This window comes from Mustela nigripes, chromosome 15 (genome assembly GCF_022355385.1).
Source record: "Mustela nigripes isolate SB6536 chromosome 15, MUSNIG.SB6536, whole genome shotgun sequence".
NCBI lineage: Eukaryota > Metazoa > Chordata > Mammalia > Carnivora > Mustelidae > Mustela > Mustela nigripes.
Window position 1 is genome coordinate 84,329,123 of NC_081571.1, and position 9,413 is coordinate 84,338,535.

At 67.0% G+C, this 9,413-nt stretch overlaps 1 protein-coding gene across 5 annotated transcripts in view; it reads left to right on the forward strand.

Moving 5' to 3' along the window:
- Positions 1-6,384, forward strand: part of LOC132002914 (coagulation factor VII-like) — a 9,206-nt gene extending 2,822 nt beyond the window's left edge. Inside the window, exons 3-8 of one of the 5 annotated variants that reach the window (XM_059378198.1) lie at positions 708-732; positions 803-916; positions 2,473-2,613; positions 3,237-3,415; positions 5,133-5,256; positions 5,737-6,384. In XM_059378198.1, the coding sequence (XP_059234181.1) occupies positions 708-732; positions 803-916; positions 2,473-2,613; positions 3,237-3,415; positions 5,133-5,256; positions 5,737-6,332 (1,179 nt within the window). In that variant the 3' untranslated portion in view covers positions 6,333-6,384. The remainder of the gene's footprint in view (positions 1-707; positions 733-802; positions 917-2,472; positions 2,614-3,236; positions 3,416-5,132; positions 5,257-5,736) is intronic. The other 4 variants (XM_059378199.1, XM_059378200.1, XM_059378201.1 and 1 more) reach the window with 4 other exon arrangements.
- The last annotated feature ends 3,029 nt before the right edge of the window (positions 6,385-9,413 follow it).

Consider the following 9,413-nt stretch of genomic DNA (forward strand, 5'->3'; position numbering starts at 1 on the left):
ACGCACGCGTCTACACTCGCTCGCACGCACGCGTCTACACTCGCTCGCACGCACGCGTCTACACTCGCTCGTACGCACGCGTCTGCACTCACGCTCGCACGCACGCGTCTGCACTCACGCTCGCACGCACGCGTCTGCACTCACGCTCGCACGCACGCGTCTACCTCCTGCTGAAGCGACACAGAACGATGCGGTCTGCCGTGCACTCCCAGCCAGTGAGGCTACCGGGGCCCCAGGAGGCCCGCGGAGGACGGTCCCTCTGCACCTGTGCGCTGCTGGGCTTCTGCCGCGCTCGTCCGTGTGACCCTGACACACGGCCCGTGGGTGTCCGGTCGCTTGGCCCGGAGATTCCTCGGGAACCGGTCACGGAGCCTTTGCACGCGGCGGCCGTTCCTGCCCCCGCCCTCGGCACCCGAGGAGGACACGGCGGCTCAGAGCACACGGCCTGCCCCGTGGTCCCGTCTCGGAGGTGGCAGAGCGGGGACAGGCGCTCAGAAGTAGGAAAGGGAAACGTGAGGCCTCCGTGGCCGCAGCGATCAGGGGAGGAGGGCACAGGGCTAGGAACGACTTGGCTCCCCTGGAAACCTCCCCCGTCCCCAAAGGAAAGGCCTCCAGAGCCCCGCGCGGTCCCGCCCAGCCCGGCGCGTCCCGTGGGCCGTACAGGTTCGCCGGCGGGCGCCTCACGCCGCGGGCTCCTTGCTCCCCAGGAGCAGTTCTGGCTTTCTTACACCGGTGAGTCGCCGCGCGGCCCGTGGCCCCCGCCAGCCCCTCCTCAGCACACCAACACCGAGGCCCTCCACAGACGGGGACCAGTGCGCCTCGAACCCGTGCCGGAACGGAGGCTCCTGCGAAGACCAGCTCCAGTCCTACATCTGCTTCTGCCCCGACAGCTTCCAGGGCCGCAACTGTGAGACAAGTGAGGAGCCCCAGAGTTTGCAGGCCGGCGCGCGCGGCCCGGTCCCTGCTGGCGGGAGAGCCTCGGGGTCACCCGGCCGCTTCCGGGGACCCCACACCGCCTGCGCTCCCAGCACCCAGAGGCGGACCTGCCGGGAGAGCGCAGGGGGTGCGCAGGGTGGGCTCCGCCGCGGGCCGCTTCCGCGCGAGCTGGGAACCCACATCCGCCCTTGCTGCTGTGGCGGAAGTGTGAGGTGGTTTTCGCCTTTCGAGCACCCGAGCAGAGGTCGGCGGTTCCTCAGGCCGGCCTGTCTCAGGATCCCCGGTTGGCCGAGAGGGCGCGTAGACGTGGCTCTAGGCTGACCGACTCGAAATTACAGCTTGTGACAGTGCGAGGGTACAAAATAAAGTCAGCAGGGGGGCAGGTCTGGGCTTCCCACGGTCCTCGCCCAGCGGGGTCTCGTGGGCATCCTTTCGTTCTCCAAGAACAACGGGTGACGAGACTTAGGGAATGTCACCACCACCCCCAGGAACCGCACTGAGCCTCTGCATCCAGAGACTGGATTCGGCTCAGTCCTGGAGACGTGGCTGACCTTAGTCTCAAGCCCCTCCAGAGGTGGAGGGGACACCATGTGGCCCAAGACCCCACCATGAGTCACATTGTTAGACCACCCAGTGTGGCCCGAGGCCCCCAGGGAAGCTACATTCTTATCAGGCAGATTAAATTAAAAATGTCCAAATTAACCAGCCAGGGTGTGGAGGTCGCCTCCGGGGAGCTCTTTGGGTGAATTTAATCCTTGATCACACAAACATACGTTGCTACACACACAGCCCTTCTCCTGGGCCTCATCCACCTAATGCTCTAAGCAAACCAGAGGCCAGTTATCGGGCTAGAAAACCTCCATGTCTCTGCCCGGCCTTTTGTGCTCAGGATCCCCGCTGTGAGTCCCCCGGGACCGTGAGGGTCAGGGTCCCTAGCGTAGGTCCCTCAGGACCATGAGGCTCAGGAGCCCTCGTGTGACTCCTCTGGGACGATGATGTTTAGGAGCCCTGGTGTGAACTCACTTCCCGGCCCGGCCTTCCTGCTGGGGTCCTGGACAGACACCGTGAGCGACCTGTGTCGCCTGCACTATAGCACTGCCCTTCAGAGTCAGAAGGAACGTTCCTCATCCCCATCTGTCTGCGCCAGTGGTCAGCCCCGGCCAGCTCACAGGAGCAGCAGGGCCCGGCTGTCAAACCATCTCCTCCGCCGGGCCTCTTGCCAGCAGGTCTCCCCTCTCAGTGGACACTTTCACTATCCCCAAGAGACTTGCTTTCCCTGGGTCGTCCTCGGTTCCCACCAGGGGCTGGGGGGTGCGGCCCAGAGACCCCACGGGTCAGTCCTCCGAGCCGGCTGATTAAGCTGCTCAGACGCAGGACCACGCCCAGCCCTGGGTCACCCCTTGGATGAAAGCGCAGGGCCAGCAGGTCCCTGGCTGTCTCTGCCGCATCGGCGAAGCACCACGGCCAGTGCTGAATGAGGGCTGGCTTCCCCCGACCCGCTGAGGTCCCACTCAGTGTGTCCCCTTCCGTCCTCAGACAAGAAGGACCTGCTGGTCTGCGTGAACGAGAACGGAGGCTGTGAGCAGTACTGCAGTGACCGTGCCGAGGGCGGGCGCTCCTGCCGCTGCCACGAGGGGTACACGCTCCAAGACGACGGGGTGTCCTGCGCGCCCACAGGTAATGGGTCCTCAGGGGCCAGCTGCAGGGCTGTGTCCTGCTCGTTCCCGAGGAGCAGCCCCTGTTCCTGCACGGCCACAGCCGTCTGGTGAGAGACGTACCTTCTACGTCACCTGGGGAGCTGGCCGCAGCAGCCATGGGCAGGACAGAGCCCGGGCGCAGCTCCCTGGAGGGCCCAGGCCGCCTGCCTGTTTGCGGGGGGAGTAGCGGGAGGCTCCACCTGCCCCGTCACGGGCCCGGCTCCCAGCTCCACCACGGCTCGGTCCAGCGTCCGGGTCTTCCTGAAGGCAAGCACTGGGAGGGAACCGGTCTCAAACTAAGTTCCAGCGGTGGGGGCACCGGAGGCCTGTCTGTCCAGAGCAAGGTGGACCCCAGCCAGGCTAGAGCCTAAAGTTGGGCCACTGCGTCTAAACCGTCCCTCCTCCGGCCCCGGGACCTTACTGGGGAGATGGAAAGCTCTGAGCGTGCCCCAAACGGCAGTGCCACCGGGCAAGGGCCGGTCAGCCTCCTCCGTCAGGAAGGCGGCCTGTCATTCCCCTGGGGAGTGAGCAGAGCCCAGCTTGCAGAGGGAGGGACCTCCGTTCCCGCAGGAGCTCCCTCAAGGGTGGCCCTTCCCCGGGCAGCCCCGGAGCCCAGCCCTCACCAGCTCATCATCAGGCATGAAGCCCCGGCCGACGTCTTGCTTCCTGCAGTGGAGTACCCGTGTGGGAAGATCCCTGTCCTGGAGAAGAGAAACGGCAGCAACGCCCAAGGCCGCATCGTGGGCGGCAGGGTGTGCCCCAAAGGGGAGTGTCCTTGGCAGGTGAGACTCCGAGGCCCTCCACGGGACAGCGGGCGATCAGCCGCTGGACCCCTGCTGGGGCAGGGCACTTGCCCCTCGTTCTGAAGCCCACACCTACCCACTCCCCTCTGTCTGTCCGGATGTCAGCTCAGCTCTGGCTCGGGGCTGCTGGCCTCACTGGTCTCCACAGACGAGGGAACCGAGGCCTCCGGGACAGATGCTAAAGCGGGGGTTGAACGCAGCCCAAGCCCCACCCCCACCGGCTTTGGAAGCCGGGATTCTCGAGTGCGCCCTGCCGTCCAGCAGGCATGCACGCCAGTGGCCAGGAGCCTGGGGCCTCCTGTGGGCCTGCTTCCTGCTGGAGATACAGAGCCGCCGGCCCCCAGGCTCCCTGGGCCCAAATCCCCACCTCGCAAGGGCGGGATGTACCCACTCAGGGGTCTGAGTCTCACCCCGAGGTCCTCAGGACCCTCCATGTGGGGACAGCGACATAAACTGTCCCAGAGTGTTCAACGTGTGGGAACCTCGTCAGGCCCACCGGTGGCACCAAGGCGGGTTCGGAGCAGCCAGTGCCCGGCTCTGCTGCAGCCCCAGGAGCTCAGGCCCGCCCCCGCCCCATCCCACCTCCCAGGGGTGGGCCGGCAGCCTGCGTGGGGCCAGGGCCCTCTCCTCAGCCGGGCAGAGTCCCGTGTTTGGTGTTCAGAGGGACACTGTGAGCGGGACACACCCGGACGGGCCAGACGGGTTCCACGGAGTCGGCGGTGTCTCTGGGAGGCAGGGCAGGCCCAAGAGGGTGGGTTTCTGTGTTCTGGTCCGAGAGACCCAGGGATGGCCGTCCTGGGGCTGAAGCCAGCACGTGCTCCCACCCGGGACCCCTCAGTACCATTCACCCCCTCCCCCAGGAGAGACGGCCGCCTCCCCCATGTTACTGGGGGGAAACTGAGGCCCATTGAGACTCAGGCCCAGGGGCAGTTGGAACAGCCGCCCCAGACCCCGCTGTCCCGGGGGCAGCACAGAGCCGCGGTCGGCCTGGCTGGCTGTTTTCAGGTGCCGGCGTCCTGCCTTCAGCGGGCAGGGCTGTGCCACCGATCCACAGCCCACTGTTGTCCCCCGGCTCAGGAGACGGTTCTCTGAGGGGCCCAGCAGCTGCTGGCTCAAGGGAGGAGGGGGCAGGTCCTGGCAACCTCGGTCCTGCCGTCCACACTTGGGACATTAGGCCTCCGGCGCGCTGGGCCCACGTCTGGCCTCTTTCCTCCTGGCGGCCGCCTCACCAGAGCACACAGCGGCCTGCCTCGCCCACAGCCAGGCCTCCCTCTGGCCCTCCTGCTCGTCCCCGTCCACAGGCCGGCCAGCCAGAGACTGGCTCCTTCCGTCGCCGTGGAAAAGCCCGCACAGGGAAGGTGTCTGTCCGCTCGTCGCTCAGGGACACTCCTTGCTTCCGGGACAAAGGACAGGAAGCACTTACGGGGAGCTACCTGCGCACCGAGCACCTGGCTCGGTCAGCTTGCGGCCATTCTTCCCGCGTGCCCGGGAGCGCGACCCTGGGCCGGCCTCTGTGGACCGGGGTGCCAGGTCCAGCTTGGGGGGTGATACTGGGCAGGCTGGGGCACCAGCCGCCGCGTCCCATGGTCAGGCTCTCCTGAGGTGTCCACGAGCTCTCTGTGGCTGCCACTCGCTGGGCAGGCGGGTCCCCGGGGAAGCGTGATGGAGACATGACCTCTGTGTGGTGCCCGTCCAGGCTATCCTGATGGTGGATGGGGTGCTGCTATGCGGGGGAACCCTGCTCGACGCTGCCTGGGTGGTCTCCGCCGCGCACTGCTTCGAAACCCGGAAGAACTGGAGAAACCTGACGGTGGTCTTGGGTAGGTTCGGTGCCCCCCAACCCAACCCAACACACACACACCTGGAGAGGGACGTGTGACTGGGACCGGCTTCCACAGCCAGACCAGACCAGCGTGTCTGGGCAGACTGCAGGGCCCTGGGTCCCACCGCAACCATGGTGCCGCAGCCTCTGTCCCACTCATGTCAAGTCCCGGATGGCATGGTCGAGTCCCATCTCGCTTGGGCCAAGAGCCCCCAAGGTCACTTGGGCCACAGCAGGCGCCTTCCGCCCAGTGGGCATAGGACACTGAGAAGGGTCTGGAGACACAGAGGCCATCGGGCGCCCCTCCTCACCCGCCAGCAGCGGTCTGGCCCCGCAGCCCCGCCTCCTGCACCCTCAGCAGCCCAGAATCACCCCGTTCACACCCCGACCAGAGCCTGCGGGTGGCCGCCGGGGGCAGCCGCTCCCGCTGGCCAGAGCTGGACGCAGGGCAGGCATGAGCGCAGCTGGTCCCCCGCAGGGGAGCATGACCTCCGCGAGCAAGAGGGCGAGGAGCAGGTGCGGCGCGTGGCCCGGGTCTTCATCCCCGACAAGTTCGTCCCCGGCAAGACAAACCACGACATTGCTCTGCTGCAGCTGAACAGGCCCGTGACCTTCACAGACCACGTGGTGCCCCTATGTCTGCCCGAGAAGAGCTTCTCCGAGAGGACACTGGCCTCCGTCCGCTTCTCGACCGTCAGCGGCTGGGGCCAGCTGCTGCACAGGGGCGCCACGGCCGTGCAGCTCATGGCCATCGACGTGCCCCGCGTGATGACCCAGGACTGCCAGGAGCAGTCGCGCCAGTGGGAGGGCTTGCCCGCTGTCACCGAGAACATGTTCTGCGCTGGCTACCTGGACGGGAGCAAGGACGCCTGCCAGGGGGACAGCGGGGGCCCGCATGCCACCAAGTTCCAGGGCACCTGGTACCTGACGGGCATTGTCAGCTGGGGGGAGGGCTGTGCGGCCGAGGGCCACTTCGGGGTGTACACCAGGGTGTCCCGGTACATCGAGTGGCTGCACAGGCTCATGAACACCAACACAACCCTGCGAGGCCTTCTCCGGGCCCCGCTGCCCTAGCCCCGGCCCAGTGCCCCCCGGGAATAAAGCTGTTGCCTGCCTCTCCCTCGAATCCAGAAACACCCCTGCACTTCTTGGGGGGAGTGGGGGAGACGGGGGCGGGGGGACGGCCGCGCTGCTTCTGGAGGGCCTCGCGCGCCTGGCAGCCCCTGCGGTGCACACGTCAGTGTGGGTTGCTGCCCGGGGGCCGCCGTTTACCGTCCGGGCCTTTCTCTTGGACGACGTGTCCGCTCTGTCATGTTCTGGAAGCACGTTCACTTCGGTGGCTAGCCTTCCGGATCTTTCTGTACACGTAGCTTCTGTCATATGATGGTAATGGTGCAGCCCTGTGCGCACATTGGGGCTGCCCGCCCTCCATGGTGTGCCCGCGCGCACCCCGCCGAGACCCTGGCGCTTGTCCCAGAGCCGGTCTTGCTCTCCGGCTCACAGCGCCCTGGCGATGATCCTTCCTCCGTGGAGGCTGGTGTTCGAATCCAAGAGGACCCTGAGGGTTCCCCAAACCCCACAGGACTAGGTGTTCTGCTCCCGACGAGGCCGATGACAGTCCTCCGAGAGAGGCCCAGGGAGCACCAGGTCCTCGGTCCCACCCCGCGCACCTGACCGGGGGAAGGACCCAGTGACGTATTATCAGCCGTTCAGAGTGGGACCTGCTCAGCCTCCAGTCGCACTGGCTGTGGACTGAGAAAGAACCCGTCCGTGGGGGCAGCTGACGCAGCAGCGGGGCCCCCGAAGGCACTGAGGGGGAAGAACACAGCCCATGGGTGCCAGCCCCCTCTTGGGACACACCTGGGGGACGGTCCCTGGAGCGCCACCAGGGCTCAGCAGCGGTATGATCAGGCACCAGAACTCGCGGGGCTGAGCGGTCAAGCCGCGTTCCGTGCAGGGAAGACCAGGGGCGACACGCTGTAGCCACTGGGTCCGTCACCTGGTCTGTCAGGGTGTTACCGGGGCACGCGCCTTCCTTACATGGCGTCCTCGGCCACTCAGAATGGCAGCACAGAGCTGTGAGGACAGAGACCGTCCTCTGTCCCCAGAGGCAGACGTCGCTGGGGCTCGGGAGGTGGGCGTGTGCCACGTTGTCCCAGACCGGCTCTGCCCCCGGTGCGTGGCCAAGCCGCTTTCCCGCTCGGAGCTGCGGCTCCCGGTCTGCGAATGGGAGCCCTGACTAGTCACCAGGACGGGTCCCGGGCACGGAAAGGAGGCTCCTGGGAGGGCTCGGTCACGTCACGCCGGGGAAGCCCGTCCGCCGGCCTCTGGCGTCCTCCGATGCGCGGCTCGGGCTGCGGACGCTGAGGGGAGCTCAGCCTCCGGCGTAAGAAAAGGGAGCTCCCGGGGTAGCCCGTCAGCCCATCCAGACGCACACAGGGCTAAAAGGGACCCTGGGCTGCTGGCTCTGCCTCGGTCTCCCCGGCCATCGGTGGGGGGTGCGGGCCCCGCTTCACAGAGCTGCCACGGCACGGGTAGCCAGCGACACCGGGCAGTCACTGAAGTCGAGCCCACCCAACGTGCCCACACGTGGCCGGCTACCCCCACCTCCCTCTTCCGCGCGTGGGTCTCACGTCCTCGAGCGTCCCCCGGGGGCTGGGGACAGGGAGGGTGTCACCCCAGACCCGGTCTCCCAGCACGCGGAACGCACCAGGGACCACATCGCACACATAGAGACAGGCTGTGTCACCCCGGCAGGCTCTCCGGGGCCCTGGTTCTGCGTGGAGCGGCCATGGCCCCGCAGACCGGCCCTGGCCCTGGCGCCTTCAGTCTGTCCAGTTTGCTGAGCACTTGCTGTGTGCCCGACACCGCTGCAGACCCTGGGACAGAGCAGGAGCCGGCAGACACACACAGAGTGAGGCTGACGTCCGGGCGACCATGGGCATCGGTGGCCACTCGCCATGTGCAGAATGCATCAGGCGTCCCGGGCGCTGTGGTGCACGGTGGTCTCTTGCCCTCTCTGGCCCTGTCTCTGTCTCAGTCTCTGTCTCTGACCCTCTCTCTCCTTGTCTCTGTCCCTCTCTGCCCATCTCTGCCCCGGTCTCAGTCTCTGTCTCTCTATCTCTCCCTGTCTCTGTCTCTCCCTGTCTCTCTCCCTGTCTCTTCCCCACCCCCCACCCCCCCATCAAGGGGCCCTTTACCCAGTGTGCAGCCTGCGCACCTCCCTCCCCAGCCTGACCACCGTGGGCTGAGCTGCTTCCCATGGGCACAGACCTGAGCTGTTGAGGTGCTGCCATGTGTCCCCAGGGCATGAGCCCCTGGTGTGGGACCACCCCAGGGTGAAAGCCAAGCAGGGGAGGCCCCCACGTACTGCGGGCAGTGGGCTCGTCGGGTGCCTCCCGAGGGGCTGTGGACAGGCCGGGGGGTAGCTGGTCCTCATGTCCCCTCCCGGTGGCCAGACAGGCCTTGCTGTGAGAGAGAAGCAGATGTGCTGTGAGGCCCCCCTGGAGGGTGTGCGAGGCGAAGCCCCGGTCAGGAGCCGGGGCCCCCGCCCGCCTGCATGCCTGCAGGTGCCTCCACAGCTTGGTGCCTGGGCGGAGAGCTCGGGCTGACTCATCTGACTGGCACGGGCTGCGGTGGGCAGGGGAGGTCCTCCCCGAAGTCTGTGTGTGCAGGAGCCCATGGCCCAGACGCACACGCCTGCCCCTTGGCGGAATGGGGACCAGGACCCCCTTGGGGCTCTGTGCACTGTGGACACCACCTAGAGACAGAGGCCATGAGCCGGTCCCGGTTCGAGGCCCACGTGGGCGTCAGGCGGCCACAGCTGACCGTCTACACCCAGAGGACAGACGGGCAATGACACTCGGCTCTCGTCACGCTCTTAAGGATGAACCCAGAGCGGACGGAACACCTGGAAGCTAGGAATGACGCTCATCGTCTCCTTACAGTCCCCGTGCCCCCTGGGGGCCGCAAGTGACGAGGATGAACTCCCGGGACCTCCCTGGGCCCCAGCGACAGGGTGGCCCCAGCCCGCGGGGTCACCTGCCCCAGCCCGCGGGGTCACCTGCCCCAGCCCGCGGGGTCACCTGCCCCCAGCCCCCTTGCAGCCCAGGCTCCAATCAGGAAGCAGTGATAAGAGAAAGGCCACCAGCTGCC